The 20,508-nt window shown below is 44.4% G+C and overlaps 1 protein-coding gene across 2 annotated transcripts; it reads right to left on the reverse strand.

The window, feature by feature from the left end:
• Nucleotides 1–497: 497 nt before the first annotated feature.
• Nucleotides 498–20,240, reverse strand: LOC119174325 (putative protein-lysine deacylase ABHD14B). 2 transcript variants are annotated; one of them, XM_037425179.2, is made up of 5 exons: nucleotides 19,954–20,240; nucleotides 10,228–10,499; nucleotides 9,233–9,398; nucleotides 4,404–4,708; nucleotides 498–3,553 (listed from the first exon to the last, which is right to left on the reverse strand). In XM_037425179.2, exons 1-5 carry the CDS (start codon nucleotides 19,961–19,963, stop codon nucleotides 3,344–3,346), a joined length of 963 nt encoding a protein of 320 aa, XP_037281076.2. In that variant the 5' UTR covers nucleotides 19,964–20,240; the 3' UTR covers nucleotides 498–3,343. The 2 variants fall into 2 exon arrangements, with proteins under 2 accessions (XP_037281076.2, XP_037281078.2); XM_037425181.2 differs by having other exon boundaries at nucleotides 10,228–10,427; nucleotides 19,954–20,239.
• Nucleotides 20,241–20,508: the final 268 nt, after the last annotated feature.

Consider the following 20,508-nt stretch of genomic DNA (forward strand, 5'->3'; position numbering starts at 1 on the left):
GCGTTTGCATACAATATTCTGTAGGCGGGCTGGTAGAGGAGCAATGTATGAACTATTAAAAGAAGTGAACGGCTGTGCAACTCCTTGGTAGGCAATGTGCAGTGATGCCATCGTGGCGTGGATATTTTTTCTTACATTGGACAGATTGCAGCAGAGTTAAACAGCTGCATTGTTTACCTCAAACGCAAATGTTTAATCATTTGTGTAACCCCCTAAAATCACAGCAATACGAGTTCATACTGGTCTAGGAGACATTTATTGTTACTAAATCTCACAGCAATGAGTTAATCCTGAATGCCGAGTACATGACAATAACTTAGTTCTTACAATCTGGCATTTGATTCAGGCTGCGTGTAGGCAGCTTTAGTGAAAATGTTTTTTTCCCATGACACTTTCATGGCCTGCAAACAATTCTACTTCAGTAACACTACCGTACACGCTAACTGTACGAGTCTTTGCAATTTCGGAGGGATGAAGCAACGGTACATGACATCAAGTGATGTATGCTCAAACTTTTATTTGCAACACAGAGACGATACAAAAATAACACCAAGACTCACCACTTTGATATGGCAACAAAAAACAACTCTGGAATTGGATCTTTGTACATGTGGGCCATTGTAGGTGCCAAGTGTATAAAAAAATAACATCTTATTATTCAACAAAAATAAAAGAGGCCTCTGTTATCTCTCACTGCAAATGCCTAACGGCGTTAGACTGTGTGTGACAAATTCGTCGACTTTTGCTCCGACGACGGTGCTCGTAGAAACATCAAAGATACTCGTGCGATCTGTTTGATTTGAAAATATCACATTAACGTTCGCAGAACACCTTGCGAAAAATAAGGAGAATTACGGCAGAGTTATAGTCACCAATGATTTGAGTGTGACGACTGATAGGACTAGCATACCAACACCCTAAACTACGAGACCTGTCTTCAATGTGCCTGCTCATAACAAACAACATTATAATGTGTGATGCGCACATATTGCAACAATCCAGAGTAGGTTGGTGGACCAAGTGCTCAACTCTGCAACGATCATAACAGCAACCACGAGGTTCACAGTTTCTGAACACCAACCTCGGTTAAACAAAAATACATCAATGATGCACAGAAAGCAAAGTTTTACAAAACACTCTGCTAAAATATTGTATGGCTGCCTTTGTTTAGCCGTGCTCAAATACTCGAAACTACTATCTGGTGGCCTCGCTGGCAATTGAGAGCTCGACTCGTTATGATACAAACACTCACACACAAAGAAACGAAATTTTACAGCAAATCAAAGCACCCTAAAGGCATAATGACATACAAAAATGTAGGAACATTTTTTTTTCTCTCTCCAGTTGTGCGTGCAAGCGTTCTCCTTGCACATAGTGTTAACACAGCAAAACATGGGGCAATGACGAGATGTTAAAGCAAACATTACGCATATACCAACGTGTACTGCACGTAATTGTGCGCGTCGTGAAATCCGGACAATGTCGTCACTTGAAACAGTGAGCTGTGCAAGACAACTGGAATGCGCGTTTTCTTCACTTCATTTTCCAATTAGTAAAGCCAGGTAACTAACTATCTGACAGGTGAAACAGCAAGAATAGTAACTTTGAATGCCTAAATGAATTCTCTCACAACACGTAAAAGCTTTGTCAACGTGCTGTTTCCACAAAGAATGAAGTCAGGCAGACTGCTTAACAGAAAATGGTGAGTGAGTTCTGTAATGTGTGTGTGTGTTTTTAAACAATACTGGTTGTAACAACATCGATGTACAAGTAGCATGTGCATCAACACTGTGTTCGTGTGCACAAATAATGTTTGACGTGTGCATGTGAAACGCAACTTTTGTATTATTGGGCTACATGGAAGAACTCTCCCGACATAAGAGTAAATAACGATAACTTCTGTAACAACACATAATGTAGGATATGCTGAAATTTAAGCCCTAGATGCCTCGCCAGTGGAAACAAACAAGCAATATACAAGAATAACAGCTTCCTAAACTATTACAACTTGCACAAGAAACACAGCAACAAGTGCTGTGTCAAGAGATAACAATATGACACGCAATGCGATTCAGCGCTTGGACAAGAGCTGCAAACATTTCAGCAAATGATAAATGCCGTTCCAACAATCAAAACAACTAACACCAATCGAGATACGAGGAATGAAGCTTCATGTGGGCAGAATCACTCGACAATGCGATGACAACTCGCCTGATTGAATCAAGTGTCAAGTTTAGACCAAGAACAGTACAGAAGGTCGTACATTTTGTGAACTCTTATAACCTCCTCGATTTTAGTACACGCGACATATCGCCAAAAAAAAGTGCTCGTTTAAGAGCACAGGTGTTTCTGTGATCTCAAAAAATCAAAGTTACACAATGTAACAGAAATGTTAGATTTGTAGAGTTTAACGTCCCAAAAGTAACATAAATGTTAAACGATTCAAATAGCTTTGTGGCTTTTCAGTTGGCAGGGACCTATTTGAAAATGTTGATAATGGTGCAAAAACAACACAAACGCTGCTGTGCAACAAAGCTCCTTTAATAGGATGGTAAAAAAAATATTTGGTTATATAAAGTGGACATATTGCACTTTCTGCACTGCAAGTACGTCGTTAGAACAAATGCGAAACGGAAAAGACAGTTGCGCGATAAGAGTGACACCATCTGGAAAGTGAGTGGCTCCAAGATGTCGTGAATTCCACTAGAGTTCAGTCTATGATAACGAAACAGTTCAACAGCAACTAGCCTGATCATGCTCCAAGGAGAACAAACCAAGAATTGTACCTTAGCAAGTTTTGCCACCGGTTACATGGCAAAAAATTCTGCAAAATAACTGCAAAAAGTGTAGCGGAAACAAAGGCAATGAATCCATCTAATCAGCGAGAGACCACAATTTGGGAAAGCAATTTTTCGCCTTTGTTCTTTGCGGTGACACTGCCAGGCTGACATTCGAACCAATAATCAACTACTAGTTTGAGCCAGTTACACGTTGCTACTGCTGAAACTCGCTATGATGGAACACCGTATAACACCAGATGTAACAAAGTAAATGATAGCGGTGCCTCATTGTTACTTTAATGTAATAGATAATAGGTACTTAGTTGTAACAAATGTGTATAAAGAAGCTACTGTTGTGTCATACACAACTTTCCTACAACAACGTTTAGCGGTACGTACTTGGTGGCCCTATTAATGAACAGACCAACAGTAGCACACCTATACCATTTCTTTATATCAAACAAACAACTTCAAAGAATGTTCCAACTCCAGGGACCACGCAAAGGCTAGGAAATAACATAGGAAACAATCGAGAGGCAATAGGACATTCGTAGCACACCGACTCATGAGCTGCTTTTGGTAGTCTGCTGCTGCAGTCTGTAGCGCAAACGGAGCAGGAAGTTGTACAGTGCCTGATGCCAGAGAATGGGGTTGTCCAGGTAAGCCGGGTGCCTGCCGTGGGGCACCTCGACAGCCACGCTGTTAGGCAGGAGGTTGAGCAGCGCCGAGCTCGTGCTCCGGTCGTGCTCTCCAAACACCACCATTGTGGGCACCTGCACGCCACAGGGAGGATGTACCGCACTTACTTGATCGGATTCTGATGCACACTTTTATGTGATGTTAGACAGCACAAACAACAAGCTTACTGAGAAGGAAACGAGACAGGCACCAACTTACAATTAAATTTAGTTACGTACGATCATAAAATATATGCAGTGATGCAAAATACAACAATGCAAATGATGAGAACAATATGATGTATAATACACATGATTACTTTGTTTTGATCACTCTAACGTGCCATCAATATATGCTAATTTTCTCTCAGATAAGCAGTTCCTCATTTGCACTGTTTAATATCCTGATTCCCTACAAAGCTACCCAACATTGCATTTCTTTGTGCACAGTTCTTGGTGGAGAAAGAAAGGTACAACAAACAATGCACAGTCGTGCTCAATACGACTTGGAGCACGGGTACTCTTATATCTATGGGTTCCATTAGCCCTTACTTCCACAACTGAATTCATGTGACACGATTGCAGTATCTTGATTTGTTCACTTGATTTTGCACTTGTTACTCCAACTCCTGCTTACAGCATTATCTAGAGACTAGCAGTACTGCATAAATAAATAATAATAAATAAATACCAGGAAAGAATGACATGCGAAACGTGCCGACTTGCATCACCAGCTCGCCTAAGATGCAGCTTTATTGCAGCCTCAATCTAAGCACAGCTGCTGTAACAATGTAGTTACTGGGACCAGAAATCAAATCTACACCTTTGTGTCAAGCAGAGCTACACTAGCGCTGACAAGCTGGCAAGGCAGATAACTAACTACAAAAAAAGAGAGAGAGAAAAAAAAACAAGCTACAAGCACGCCCTGCCAATCACAGCCACTCACCTTGATGCAGCTCAGATTGGGAACCTGCTTCGGCAAGTGGACTTGGAGCGGCGGGTAAACCTGGGACACGTCCACCGGGACATCACGAGTGTCGCACTGCACCTGCTCCAGCACATTCCAACCAACGGGGGCTACCGGAACGTATCCAGCCATCTGCTGCCAATGCTTAACCAGGAACGGTAGGCTCAGTTGACCACTCAGGCTGGGGCTAACTATCACTGGGTTGTTAAGATGAAGAGCCGCCAAGAGGTGCTGCAGGAATGCTGTCTTGTCGGTGATTGTGCCAGCCGGTGAGTTGCCAAACCCTGCAAAGAACACAGCATGGCATGACTGCGTCTAAAAGGTGATGCAACTTTTAGCAAAGCTCAATGCTTACGAAGCATTTGTTTCACTTTTTTGCAGCCTATGATTCTGAATGTGCACTCCGTGATTTTTTTCCCCTTAACTGGGGACATATGACACGAGGATCGGTGCAAAAACTTAGTGTTCAAATGCATCTAATTGACACCTTGTCATATAAAATTTACACGTATGGTCACAATATTAGCGGATTGGCAGTGCTACTATAAAAGCACTACGACGTGGGCACTCCCTCACCCTTGCACAGTTTCATGATACCACAGCTACTTAGCTTCCACAGTGCAAAAGAAAGAAGTGTGGACCAGAAAGTCAACACCACAAATTGACTTCAATCCGTAGTAGCTCAGCTATGGCTGGGCATTTCTTTTTAACAGGAATCAACTTCAGGTGAATCTACTGAACTGATAAATACAACAAATATAGTAGAATTCTGCACATCCCCGCAGTGTCTGAAGCTCCATACAGTAACACGAGAAAAAAAGGCGTACAGTGAAACCTCGTTAAACCGTACCCGTGTAAACAGTAGTTTCGTTATAAAAGTAGTGAAGTCAAATCCCCGACTCGGCGGCCATTGAACATAATGCATTTTGTATCCGCATTAGCCGTACCAGCTTATTGCGTATGTATCGGTTAATAAGTAGTTTTTCCAATTTTCGTTGCGCACTCGCCGCGGCACGTCGTCCCCCACTGGGCGTCCCGACAGAACAGCAAGCCCCAGAGATCGAAATACGCCTCGCTTGTTTGTGTTGATGATGATGGCTGGATGGATGGATGGATATGGCTGTACCCTTTAGACCGGGCGGTGGCTAGCGCCACCAAGCCGTAATAATTAATGAACCAAAAACTAGATTTGTATTTTTTTTTCCTTTAAATAGTGAGGTTGGGGATTCGTACTTTGCAGTGAAGGGTTTAATTTTCACTTGTGCCTTGACTTTAGCCACCAATCAGATGACCTCCTTCTAGTTAGTTCTACCTGCTTAACGTCTATTTTGCCCTCCCTGTTCCTAAACCCCAGTGCTTTGAAACACTCTGCGCCATCATCCTGAACAATAGGGTGAAGCCCTTTACAGAACGCTATCAAGTGTTCGGCAGTTTCTTCTTCCTCTCCACATGCACTGCATACCGTGTCTACCTTTTCGTATTTGGCCCGATATGTCTTGGCTCGCAATACTCCTGTCCTGGCCTCAAACAGTAGAGAACTACCCCGTGTATTATCATAGATCTTTTCCTCGGCAATTTCCTGCTTAAAAGTTCGATAAATCTCTAGTACGGACTTCTTAATCATGCCAATTCTCTACATATCGATCTCAGTTTCCTTCACCTCCTTCTTAACCGATAATTCTTTTTGGTTTGGCCCCCTGCTCTTTTCCAAGTATTTACCAGTCAATTTTCTGGTTCGCTTCCTCCATTTTGTATCGACATTCTTCATGTACAAGTAGCTGAATACCTTCCTAGCCCAACGCTCCTCCCCTATTTCTCTCAATCGCTTCTCAAATTTTGTCTTGCTGCTAGCTTCCCTGCCCTCAAATGATGTCTATCCCATATCACCTTGTACTCCCTGATTTGGTGTATTTCCATGAGCTTCTAAGGCAAGCCTACCTATTCCACGCTGTTTAATTTCTAATCTTGCTTGAACTTCTGATCTCATGCACAAGACCGCATTGCCGAACGTCAGACCAGGAACCATGACCCCTTTCCATATTCCTCTCACAAAATCATATCTATTGTAATTCCACAGTGCCCTGTTTTTCATTACCGCTGCATTCTTGTTACCTTTATTCGTCACGTATGTTTCGTGTTCCCTTAGGTACTCGGCCCCATTGCTTATCCATACGCCCAGATATTTGTATTTATCTGTTATCTCTAGCGTGACCTTCTGTATTCTAAGCTCACTACCTTCATTGTCATTAAAAATCATGACTGCTGATTTTTCCTTACTGAATCTGAAATCTAACCTATCTCCCTCATTACCAAAGATGTCCATCAATCTCTGCAAATCTTCCTTGTTGTCGGCCATTAGCAGAATGCTGGTAGTGCCTGTTCAATGAGTTTTCCTTGTTTGACGAAAGAGAGGTTGAAGCCAAGTCCACTTCCCTCTAATTTGGCTTCTAATCCTTGTAGGTACATCATGAATAACAAGGGTGGCAGAGGGCACCCCTGCCTAAGCCCCCGTTTTACCTCTGCGGACTTGAATACCATTTTTATCACTTTATAACTGCCTTGTTACCTTTATAGACATCCTTTGAAAGATTAGTGACTCCATCTTCCACACCTAGTGTGTCCAGTATTCCCCACAAGTACTCTTCAACCACGCTATCGTACGCCCCCTTGATATCCAAAAATGCTAGTCACAGGGGCCTGTGTTCCTTTTCTACTATCTATTTATTCTACACGGCGGCCTGTGTTCCTTTTCTACTATCTATTTATTCTACGCGGCAAGGCGCCACTCACGTCGAAAAGAAAAAGCTGAAATAAACAAACGTAACTGTTGTATTTCCTGACTCATTTCCTGACAAGAAGCACTCGGCCGGCTAGGCTTCTGGTGTTGTCCACGCGATGGCGCTTTGCACAAACATGAAACACGGTGTGCGCGCTTGCTTTGCTTTCTTTGTTCCTTTGGCGCCGTGCATAGGTGTTCTCTGGTTGATCCGTGCCGTACAGCTCTCGCGTCGTTTTTCACGTGTTGTGTATGTCTGCTTGTGCTGCTTCGTACTTGCGTTATGCCGAAGCTGGGACAAAAGCATCGAGTGCTGAAAATAGAGAAGAAATCGGGCATAATTCGTGCTATTGAAAGTGGCACAAAAAATCGGTGCTGGCACGCGAAAATGACCTGCCGTTAACCACGGTGTGTGAAATTTGGAATTCGAGAGAGAAGTTGCTCGGCAGTGCTGCTGCAACGGTGAAAAGGTGCCGGCTGCACGGTTCGGCGTTTTCGGGTGTAGAGGAGGCGCTGGTGAAGTGGCTAAAAGCTACACAGTAAAAAAATCTGCCTATCAGCGGACCCCTACTCGTGGAGAAGGCCCTGGTTTTTGCCTCGCAGATCAACCATGACAACTTTGTGTGCAGCAATGGCTGGCCAGATTTAAGGCGAGGCACGGCATTACCACGAGGACTGTTTCGGGAGAAGGTGCTGCTGCTGACGTGGATGGAGCGAAGCAGTGGCAAAATGGTCAGCTGAAGAACATCTTGGAAGACTACGCACCTGATGACATCTTTAATATGGATGAATCGGCGCTATTATTTAAGCTGCTACCAGACAAAACGCTCGCGTTCAAAGGCGAGACGTGCAACGGCGGCAAGCATGCAAAAGACAGAATATCAGTGGCGTTTTGCATAAACATGACTGGAACCGACAAAACTCCTCTCCTCGTGATTGGAAAATCGGCGAAGCCTAGACGTTTCAAAGGCGCCCGGTTGCCATCAGGGGTCATCTATCGCAGCAACACCAAAGCATGGATGACGGCAAAACTCTTTGAGGAGTATGTGCGCCTCATCGATCAGCGTTTTGCGGCTAAGAACAGAAGAGTTGTTATTATTTTAGACAACGCTTCGGCGCACGTCGCCCTGGACAACCTGACGGCTGTGAAGTTGGCGTTTCTGCCACCAAACACAACAGCGATTGCCCAGCCCTTAGACCAAGGCATCATTCGAGCTGTAAAACAGCTCTACAAGAAGAATCTGCTGCGCAGATTTCTTCTCGCCATTGAATGTGGCAAATTATTCTCCATCGACCTGATTGGCGCGATTCACCTGCTCGAATACTCGTGGCGGCAGGTTGAAGCAACGACAGTTCAAAATTGCTTCAAGTGTGCTGGATTCAGTGTGTGTGCGGGCGACGCAGATGACGCCAGTGACACCATCGACAAGACTTCGGACATCGTAGACGAAGCTTGCAAAACTCTGCTAGCTGAAGTGCTGGAGCGGCAGGGCGTTACGGAAGGCATTTCCTGCCTGGACTTCAGAGACGCAGACAGTGATGTGCAGACATCTCCAGACATGTCCGACGAAGCCATTGTTGCCTCGCTTGTCAAAGTGTCGCCAAATGATAGTGATGAGGACGACATGGAAAGCGACAACACGGGTGATCCAGGTCCGACAATGGCCGAAGCTGCGCATTGCGTCAGCGTCATGCGGGTATTTGTCGAGAAGAGAGGGCTGGCGGAAAAGCTGGCTCACAGTATAAGTGAGTTTGAGGCCGCTGTCGTTGCTGCTAGGCCGCTGCGTCGTCAAATGAAGATTACAGACTTTGTAACGCGAAGTTAATAAATTACTGTAAGTTTTTTGTTCTTTCATCGCACTCCCTGAAGGTTTCTTTTTTTGACAGGTAAGTGAGCGACCTGACGCTATTTAGGTTAAGCAGTACTACTGTTTAGTACGTACTTTTTCCGAGCTACGGCCAACTATGGTTTAACGAGGTTTCACTGTATATATATGCATGTGTTATATATGACATCACACGCTTCACTCACCAGGCATATCGATGGCCACAACTCGGTAGCCCATCAGACTCAAATTGCCCAAGGTTCCGAGGTTGTACCAAGTTTCGGATTTGAAGGCTGCCCCGTGCAGCATCAGCACCGATATGTTGGTATGTGCTCCCTGGGGATTCACTTCCCGGTAAAAGACTGTGAGGCCCTGCAAGAATGCATCCAATATTTCAATTAACATCACGACCATACCATTTTTTACAAATACATACTGAGTTTTATAACTGTCCATTACACTAAGAGAGGAAAAAAACACACACAATGACTAACATCCATTTATTGCTCTCTTAAAGTATCATTAGACACAATACACAGCAAACACCGGACCAGTCTACACTTGAGGAAGTATTCCTTCAAAGCTCCAATTTCATTCATTTGGTTGGAAAAGGTTGAGTACTGTGCAATAATGGGAAAATTAATGTCCTATTTTTTTTTTCTCCAAGGCTTGAAGCACCCTAGACTTGCAGATGAGTTTCACCAACAGTACATGTCCCTGACACCCACTATCCTTTAATTCGTATTTTATAGAACCCCGTATTCAGTGTTCATCATGCATCTCTACTAATAAACATGGTCTTCTTTTTGCAAGCCCAGATTCCCCATATTGAAGTGTGTGCTCCTCTCCAAAGAACCATGCTTATTGTACCTTGAAAACTCCGTTACAAAACTGACTTACATTTGTAAAGCGTTTCAATTTGATTTTTTTTTTTATTAGACATGTCTGTTCTGTTGCTACCACAGTTCCAGCGTTTCTTATCATTCAATTTTTATTAAGGTCATACGAGTTCATTCAGCATGCCTTGTTTTTCAAGGCCAGCATCTGATGAGATGCTGAAGGCCTTATTCTTAATAGTTCTGCATACACCTGCAAGCTGAAAGACAGCGCACATGGCTGCAACTGCTTCACACGCGAGACGTGAAAACCGTCAACAGAGGCATGCCACAAAATACGGCAACCCGAAGACAAAACAACTCACATCGACGATGACTGTCGCCTCCGATGGCTTGACTTGGCTGGCCCCACTGCTGATACTCGCAGGCACACTGAGCTGTTTGTAGTTGAACGAGCGCCAAGGAGTTTTGACATCGGCGGAGGATGGCAGGTCACATTCTTCGCTTGTGGTGATGATAGTTCCCCGATTCCTTTTGGGCGATCCGACGGACGTCTGCCCTTCTTCTGGCAAGCCGACGAAAATTCCGTAAAGAAAAATGCCAAATACAAGACAAACCACCACAAGGACCTGACGACCTAGCGAGAGCAGGGGAGAGGGAAAGACGACACAGGGTCGAAAAACAGCTCATTGCATGCATGCCTCACGTCAGTATAGAGACAAGGACATAACATCACACCACAGAGACATGACAGCAAACTGGTGCTTGGCAGTGCAATAAAGCAACACAAAAGATGTAAGAACTTAAGAAGGCAAGTGTACCACAAGCATTAAAGAGAGATTAAAAGTAAGCAGTGAAACAAGGTATGCTACGACAACTTTGCCAGTATCCAATACGCCATTATTAGATTACAAGTTCAGTATCACCACAATAAATCATGAGTGGACAAACATGTTCGGAAGGTGGAAGGAGCAAAATTCAGCAACATGGCGCACTCGATTTTCCCTGTGATGCCTTCTAAGGCACCATATGTTGAAAAGAACTTCTCAGAGAATGCACACATCCCTTTTTGAATCAATGCTCTTGTGGTACCTTTTTCTTTGTCCTCATCTGCTTACATGCCTTTGGTAAACTTTCTCTATGACTCACTCATCAGTTGGCATCAAAAACCTCAAAATGATTTAACAAGTATAAGGTTGTATTATCAGGAACCTAAATGATTTGTTTGCTTTTAATGTCACTTAATTATTCAGCACACTTACACTAAGGCAAATTCTGGCAATTCAGTAGACCGCAATGGCTACAGTGTCAAAGTGCTAACAAACACTGCCTAAGTACTAACTAAGGAAGCAAAGCAGCGCTGCTGAACACATAGGCACAAAAGTCAAAACTTAAGGTGGGTTGTGCAGCACAGTGTGGTTTTGGGATGTTAAACTCCTCAACTTAATCAAACCACTCTCGGAGGCAATGTTCCATCACAAACACAAACATAGCACTGATGCCGCTTAAAGTAACTAGCCCAAAGGCACACTTCTGGCTAATTTTCAATGTGTATACATAAAAGGACCGAAAGTTAAGATAAGATGATGGGGATTCATCATGAAAGAAGGTAAAGCTTGTAGATAAAAATGCTAGTTGTTTGCTTCTTTTAAGACTGTACCTCCATGCCCTAACTTATTTCAAGATGCTCACATACTTTTTAAACATTGCTTAACTAAGAACTAGCAAATCAGCTTTTAAATATCTTTCCCTCTGTGGCAGCAGCAAAATGTGATTGAAAAGGTCAACATTTAGTTTAGTTTCTGCATTTGTCAAACTTGTGCAACACCCGAATGGTCAACTTAGTGGAGTTAGGGAGCAGGAATCAAAAATAACAAAATGCTTCTCGCATGATGTTTATCAGCTCCAAGCTGAAGGACGGCTAGGGATTTCGGTAGTGAAAACTACGCTGCTTGCATCGATGCCCTGAAGCAGCCATGAGGTCAGGACACCGATAATCACCAGTAACAACCACCATTGATTGATATGTGGAGTTTAACGTCCCAATGATTATGAGAGGCGCTGCAGTGGAGGGCTCGGGAAATTTCGACCACCTGGGGTTCTTTAACGTGCACTCAAATCTGAGCACACGGGCCTACAGCATTTTCGCCTTAATCGAAAATGCAGCCGCCGCAGCCGGGATTCGATCCCACGACCTGTGGGTCAGCAGCCGAGTACCTTAGCCACTAGACCACCGCGGCAGGGCCGTAACAACCACCAACAAGATACCTCATACTTACAAAGGGTGCAAGAAGTCACTTGAGCAGTTTATCTTTGAAAGTATCATAATTCAGACCGGCATACATACAGTATACTCTACTGCTTAAATGGAACAAGTGCTTCTGTCAAGATTGGTTTCGTGCTTGTATACTGCACCCTTGTTCATCTCTTAGTAAACAGGACTCTTGTTAAATAAAACATATTTTTCTAGTCCCTTCAGGTTTTGTTTAATGAGAGGCAACTTTCTGTATCCGAGGTGGATATTTTTTCCATCACTGGTGATGACTGAGAAAATGAAAACGCGAAGCAGTGACCACTAAAGGGACGTAATTTAGAAAAACCAAACAGCTTTTGTTGCTGCCAGCATTTACAAACTATGCGAAAGAGAGTACACTACACCACTATTAGTGGAAAGCATAGCTAAGTGAAACAGAATGAACGTCTGAATTCTCAGAACATGCAGGGTGTTAACAGATGCAACACGCACTCTCTCATCTTTCTACTCCTTTTTCCCCATTCCCCCAGTGTCGGGTAGCCAACTGAGCATGTGCCTGGTTAACATCCCTGCCTTCTCTTTTGTTGTTCTTGCTCCCGGCTCCTTTCGGGTACCTTTTATTATTTTATCATTTGTAGGCATTGGACAAAATCTGCCTATTTGGTGTCTCGATAAGTTTTTCTTTCCCATTCATGCTCTTTCTCTGATTCATGCTCTTTCTCTGTGTGTCTTTCTTCTTGTGGTATTTTAGGCGTTGGAGCTCTTTCTCTGAGTGTCTTTCTTCTTGTGGTGTTTTAGTTGTCTAAAAGTTTCCTCAGTTTTATTTCACACTTTGGATTCACTTAATTACTTAATAATTAAGCATTCTTAAGCAATATATGAATATGTCCTGTGTATTTGTTAACCATGTTGTTTTCTTTATGTCCTACATTTATCTCATCACTATTATGTTTTCCCCATTTTTTGGGAGTCAGCTTTTGCTTGACGTTATGTGTGCAGTGTGCATACCTTCTTGGAGATTCAATTATTTTAAAGAAATAACATTCTTTTGCATTTTTTTCATATTGAACCATCTTCTGTTGCTAGTAATTGCGTGATGGGTGGGTATTACTAGCCTTTTAAAAGGACCCTGAAACTGCTTTGGCCTTTTTGTGCAAATACCTTAGGCTGGTAGAGCAAGTCCCAAGGGTTATTTAGAGACCAATTTGAGTGTATGCTAGGTCTATGGCACAAATAAATAACAATGTACTACATCTTTATCGTTTTGCAACTTTGTAGGACCCAGCAGACACCTTCAAAATCCGATGTGATGGGACGGAGATTTCGAAGTGGCATCTCCACTCGCATTTTTTTTTTGCACGTTTTCTCGCTTACTAAGAGTCCCCTTGGGGTAAAGGTGAAGTTTTCGGGATTTTGAAATTGTACTTCATTAATGCGTGAAAAAATTGTTTTTATCTCCCGTGTCCCTCTGAGGAAAGCTAAATGCCGTTACATTTTCAGCTGCTATATTTGCAATATTATATATAGAAAAACACTCCTGAATGATTCAGTTTTCCAGAATGACAGCACCTAGATGTTTCAATTTCAAAGTAATGATCTCATCCTGCATGCTGGAACACACTTATATAAACTATGACTGCAAAGGGTAAGTTTGCACAATTATAAAGCAGATATCAAAAGTTTGAGTCTGATGATATAGAGGCACTTAACAAACTTATCCACAATCAAACTTATCTACAGGGGCATTTATTATTCAATCAAGCTTATTATTTAATTTATTATTATTTAATCAAATTACTGTTGATTATGTAATTATTTACTTATTATTTATTCAAATTTATTATTTAATCAAACTTATCCACAGGGGCATTTAACAGCAGAGAATAATGCTGAATCGAATTACCAAACAATGAATACCGATTTTTGTGCAAAGTGTTGAGCTGCAGCACAAGCTGAAAACACCTTGGGCTACTCTACAGCTGTGCAAATTTGTACAAATACTTAAGGCACAGGATGAGGTCACAAAAATGACATAAAAGAGGCACAGATTTCAAGCACATTCACTGCGGACTTTTGTGCTTTTTAGAAGAGGCGGGTGTCAGCTATAAATTTACACAGTACAGAGATCAACAGAAGGTCACATTGGTGCCGATTAACGCAGGCGACTTCAAAAACGTTGGTTGCTGTCGTTGAATCCTAAGAGGAAAAAAAGTATACTGGTGAGTGTCCCCTAACATCTGCTTGACAGGATCTAAAGGCCTGAACCCCAGGTACCCGTCCCAGCGCGAGGTTTTTTGAGGCAGTGCAGCGCCCTCTCCCTAAGAGAGTGGGAGTGTGGCTGTGCGAAGTCGCGCGCTCGCTCTCTCAATATCGAAGAGGGCTCGACGCCGCGTCAAAAAGACATGCGCCGTCGCGCTGTGACGGCTACGCGGGGTCAGGCCTTAAGTATGGGCTTGTTGGTGGTGGTGAAGCGTGTGAAGTGAACACGAGTAGCGCACGTAAAGACCTGCGTACGATGCGCATCGTCCCGTCATTTTTCTTGTGTGTCACGCGTTTGTGCGAAAACGTGTGTCATCATCATAGGTCGGCACTTTGAGAGACTACTCACTCACCACAATTTTTTCAGCCTTCACCCTCACTCACGTTCATACTCACGTCTACTCCCACTAATAGACCCTCACTCACGTTCATACTCACGCCTACTCACACTAACTCCTACTCACTCCTTCTCACACTCAAAGTACTCGCTCACGTTCATACCCACTCCTTGTCACACTCAGAGTACTCACTCACATTCATACTCGCTCATTGTCACACTCAGAGTACTCACTCACATTCATACTCGCCCCGCCGCAGTGGTCCAGTGGCTAAGGTACTCGGCTGGTGACCCGCAGGTCGCGGGTTCAACTCCCGGCTGCGGCGGCTGCATTTCCGATGGAGGCGGAAATGTTGTAGGACCGTGTGCTCAGATGTGGGCGCACGTTAAAGAACCCCAGGTGGTTGAAATTTCCGGAGCCCTCCACTACGGCGTCCCTCATAATCATATGGTGGTTTTGGGACGTTAAACCCCACAAATCAATCAATCAATCACATTCATACTCACTCCTACTCACACTCATGAGTGCTCACTCACGTTAAACTCACTTCTACTTACACTGAAAGTACTCATTCACGTTCATACTCACTCTTACTCATACTCATGAGTACTCACTCACGTTCAAACTTACGCCAACTCACACTCTAGGCCCTCACTCACGTTCATACTCACGACTACTCACACTTGTGAGTACTCACTCACGTTCACACTCACGCCAGCTAGCACTCATAGGCCCTCACTCACGTTCATACTCACGACTACTCACACTGATGAGTACTCACTCATAATCATACTCACGCCTACTCACAGTCACTCACGTTCGTACTCACGCCTACTCACACTCATTGTTCATGGCTCACGTTCATACTCACGACTACTCACACTCTTAGAGAAACACGGACTGCTGGGCTTCATATTAACTGAGGTGCGCGAAAAATTAAAGTACAAAAGGAAGACACCTCGAGACAGCGCGCCGTGTCAAGGTGTCTCCTTTTTGTACTTCATTTTTTCGTGCACCTCAATTAAGACCTATAGTTACTCACTCACCTTCATACTCACACCGGCTCAAGATCATAAGCCCTCACTCACCTCCGCACTCACATAAGAAGTCACCTTCATACTTACGCCTACCCATACTCAGGCGCACTCACCCACGTACTTTTACATTCACATACTCATCATCATCACAGCAGGACAAAGGCCTCTCTCCTGTTCCGCCAGTCTACTCGGTCCTTTGCTTGCTGTTGCCACTTCATACCCGCAAACTTCCTAATCTCATCTGCCCACCAAACTTTGTCTCCCCTTTTCCCGCTTTCCTTCTCTTGGAATCTACAAAATAACCGGCAGAAAACGAAAGTAATGAACAACAACCTCGAAAGAAAACAGCGCTTCGAAATAGGTGGCAGTGCACTTGAAGTTGGAAAAGGTATATTTGTCTACTTAGGACAGGTAGTACCTGCGGAGCCGAGCCACGAGACTGAAGTAACTAGAAGAATAAGAGTGGGGTGGAGAAGATTCGGCAAGCATTCTCAGCTCATGGCTGGTAGATTGACACTATCTCCTCAAGACGAAGGTAAATAACAGCTGCATCTTGCCGGTACTTACCTACTGAGCAGAAACCTGGAGGCTTACAAAAAGGGTTCAGCTTAAATTGAGGACGACGCAGAGAGCGATGGAAAGGAAAATAGTAGTTGTAACCTTAAGAGTCAAAAAGAGAGCAGAGTGAATCAGGGAACAAACCGGGGCTAAGGATATCATAGCTGAAATGAAGAAGAAGAAATGCACATGGGCCGAGCATGTAGCGCGTAGGCAGGATAACAGCTGGTCATTAAGCATAACTGACCGGATTTCCAGAGAAAGCAAACGGTTTAGGGGGAGACAGTAAGTTAGATGGGCAGATAAGATTAGGAAGTTCGCGGGTACATAATGGCAGCAGCCAGCACAGGACAGAGTTGAGTGGCGGATCATGCAAGAGGACTTTGTCCTGCAGTGGACGTTGTCAGGCCGATGATCAATATTAACATTGAGGTTGCGTTACGTGTACTCAGCTTACTCAAGAAACAATCGAGCTCAACAATCGTCGCTTTCTTTTAGGGTCGGTAGGTTCCACAAACAGGCAATTACGACGACGCACCTGCACATTCATTTGTGTGCCATGACGCGTAGGAGACGCTGAGACATCGTTTAGAATCTCAGTAATGTGTTACAAGCACTCAAAACGCGCTTTCGTAGGCTACGACGCACGCACGCGAAATAGAGACGCTCTCGACAGCTTCAGTATACTACACGGCCGCCGCTATGATTACCCGCCAGAACCCAAGACGTTGCCTTGCCATCCGGCTTGGCCGCTTCGTTCGTTCCACTGCCCCTAGCCCCTTCTGACTGCACTCACTAGTGGGACAGGCGGGCGCCGGGGCCTCGCCACCACGTCGGCGCCGCGGCCACTGGTAGGTGTTCAGTGGCCCGGCGCGACCGTCGAGACGGCGCCTCCCCTCTCTGCCTCGCCTTCAGATGGAATGCGTTGCGTACGGCAGTTTTGCATTCGAGAAATTGTGCCCATCTTCGGAGATGTTTCTCGTCTTCTGTGGGTCGCGCTTACGCAGAGACTTCGTTGGCTCCGTGCCCGCAGTGACGATTTCAGGGGGCCTTATTTATGGATCTGCGGACGCGGTTAAGGTTCATTCGCAGTGTGCGTACGCAGGGTCATCGCGGACAGCCGAATGAAAAGGTAATTAACGAGTTGCGTTATGTGAGTTTTTGTACGAGCCCGTGTTATGTGAATGATAGAATATATTATCAAGGGTGATTGGGCGCTTATTGCACATTGTGTCTGCACTGTTGAAGGCATAATAAGCGGCCAAAAAGTGAAGCGAGGGTAGAGATTGAAACGGCGATGCAAACAGGGTCCGATTACGCTATCGCATACTATATTATTGACGGCGAAGCTCAACCGTCCTCCAAGCTTTCCTTTTTTTTTTTCTTAATGGGGCACTGAGAAGGCGAAGTTTGCACACAGCTTCGCGCTTGAGAGGTCATGAGATCACTTAAGGTTTTCGTTCAAGGCAACCTTCATTGAGGGACAACGCAGAGATAGAAACTGCAAAATCACTGCACACAATGTGCTTTCTCTCGTGGGCCATTTCAGCGTGTTTTTTTTTTTTTTTGTCGCTTGCGCAGTGCATTTCTCTTTTCTGAACCGGCTCGCGCGGCGATTTTCGTTAAAGGGCTTCTCAAGACCTTGTTGTTTTACAAGTATTATCAGCGCGTTGCGTAGACTGAAGGTGCAAGAGGTAAGTGCAGCAAGAACGGTAGCTATAGAGACAGGCAGCTCAAAGTTATTCAGCCTAGAAAATTCAAATTACAATAAAATGGACGGCTACTCTCAACTCGAGTTTTGCGCGGTCATCTCGCCCCCCCCCCCCCCCCCCTTCCCATCTGATGTAGAATGGCTCCCCCAGTTTCCAAACTAACTGAAGGCTTTTATGTACAGAAAGCTTGCATGCCATAGTGCCCGTTATTTCTAACGTATTGAGGACGCCGTTGCGATGGTTACAAATATTTATCACACTCATAGTAACTCACTCATGTTCCTACTCGTTGCTACTCACACTCACAGCAACTCACTCACCTTCGCAGTCAAGTCTACTCACACTCATGAGTACTCACTCACGTTCGTACTTACTCCTACTCACATTCATGAGCTCTCACTCACTCCTAATCGCACTCATGAATACTCACTCACATTCATACTAACGAATACTCACACTCATCAGTACTCACTCATGTTCAAACTCCTACTCTCACTCATGAGTACTCACTCACGTTCATACTCTCTCCTACTCACACTCACAAGCTCTCACTCATTCCTACTCACACTGATGAATACTCACTCACTTTCATACTCACGGATACTCACACTGATGAGTACTCACTCACGTGCAAATTCACATCTACTCACACTGATGAGTACTCACTCACGTTCATACTTACCCTCAAAGTACTCACTCACGTTCATACTCACACTTACTCACACTCACAATACTCACTCTCGTTCATACTCCATTCTACTCACGCTCAGAGTACTCACTCACATTCATACTCACTTATACTCACACTCAGAGTAGTCACTCACGTTCATACTCCTATTCAAACTCAGAATACTCATTCACGTTCATACTCACTCCTACTCACACTCATGAGCACCCACTCACGTTCATACTCACTTCTACTCACACTGAAAGTACTCATTCACGTCCATACTCACACTTACTTATACTCATGAGTACTCACTCACGTTCTACTCACTCCTACTTATACTCATCAGTACTCACTCATACTCACACTCACCATGTTCAATGAGTATGAATGAGTGTGAGTGAGTGTACTCATGAGTGAGTATGCCGAGCTATGGTCATCATGAAAAGGTGTGTCACACGTTTTAATGATGTCATTGACTGTAGTGACGAGATAATCTAGCTTGGCGAAAACAGGGCGTTCTGATCAGTAAGCGACTGACAGGGCAAGTTCATAACACTCTGGTAACTGCAGCGCATAAACTAACGCGTTGTACACTGTGTTTTTTTAGGCTCACGGAAAACATCCAATTCGTTATCCCACATTCCTTCTCACGTTAGGTCTTTCTAACGAAACAGTTGCAAGCTTGCGCGACTTCATGTACGGAAGAGAAAACGTCACACTTCACAGGCGGTGTCAAGTTTGTGCGCCGGTGGCGATAGAGCGAACCCATTTGCGGCATGAAAGAGACAGTGGTGCCAAGCGAAGCGCTCCTGCATTTTGCTTGGCACCACGCACAAGGTTTCAGGCATCCAAGGACCAACGCATTGGCGCGACACGACTGCGAGTCTCGACGCATTAAACGCCAATTCGCCCGAACATTCAGACCGCTGCCGGAAAGGGAAACATTTCGAAGGAAACAAGCTTTGGCGCACCTGTTCTCAATGCGAAAATGTCATTACAACGTGTAAACTATTCAATACGAGTCCACCTGTAGCTTTTACTGTAGCGGGAGAACTCGCTCTGAAAGTACGCTCATGTTTTGGCTTTAAAAATTATCATAACAAAAACACGATACAAGCTAGGTGTAAATGAAAACAGCACGAGAAAAACAAAAGAGAAAAACGGAAAAACGGGGTAATGAGGCGTCAACATCCCGCGGAGTTTCATATTTGCCGTGAGAACAAACTCTACGGGCGAAAGCACTACGCAAGCGTGAGAAATTACCTGTTGCCATGCTTTTTTTTTTTCTGGGTGGCCGCTGCGGAGCTGTTTCTTTTGATTATCGCACACAATTACACATATGAAGTACGAAGGAGAATACGTTGACACGTCAATTAGGCCAAGGCAGGCGGGGTGAATGAGCCAAAGCTCGGGAAACTCAAGGCTCCACGGCTGCAACAAACTACTCCGTAGCAAAAATAGAAAAATTATCGAACAGAAACTGGTAGGTGTTCTGTGGCAGAACCGGCCGGTAGTGAAGACGACCAAAACTGCGGATTGGCTTGGATGGAAATGAACCGTCGAGAGAGTGGGAAGTGGACGGCGCAAACAACGCTACGTGTCCGTGCAGATGTCGCTGGCTGCCGGCGTTCGCTCCGTAGAGTTTCTCACAAACATATTTGTAAGAAACTTATTGATTCACTCAGACTAATGCCTCTTCTAGAGGAAGCGTTGCTCAGACTCAGACTCACGGCTCGATCTGAGTATGAGTGGGAGTGAGTTCGCCGATTTGTGGTAACCAGCGGGATGTCTAAAGAATCAAGCCCGCCACCCCCTTCT

The sequence above is a fragment of the Rhipicephalus microplus genome, chromosome 5 (genome assembly GCF_043290135.1).
Source record: "Rhipicephalus microplus isolate Deutch F79 chromosome 5, USDA_Rmic, whole genome shotgun sequence".
NCBI classification, from domain to species: domain Eukaryota; kingdom Metazoa; phylum Arthropoda; class Arachnida; order Ixodida; family Ixodidae; genus Rhipicephalus; species Rhipicephalus microplus.

Bases quoted from the DNA above. Each gene is read 5' to 3' on its own strand.
- LOC119174325 (XM_037425179.2), bottom strand. The intron at 4,709-9,232 runs GTGAGTGAAGCG...TGTTCTTTGCAG, and splicing joins TGTGGCCATCGATATGCCTG to GGTTTGGCAACTCACCGGCT. The intron at 3,554-4,403 runs GTGAGTGGCTGT...TGTGGCGTGCAG, and splicing joins CCAATCTGAGCTGCATCAAG to GTGCCCACAATGGTGGTGTT.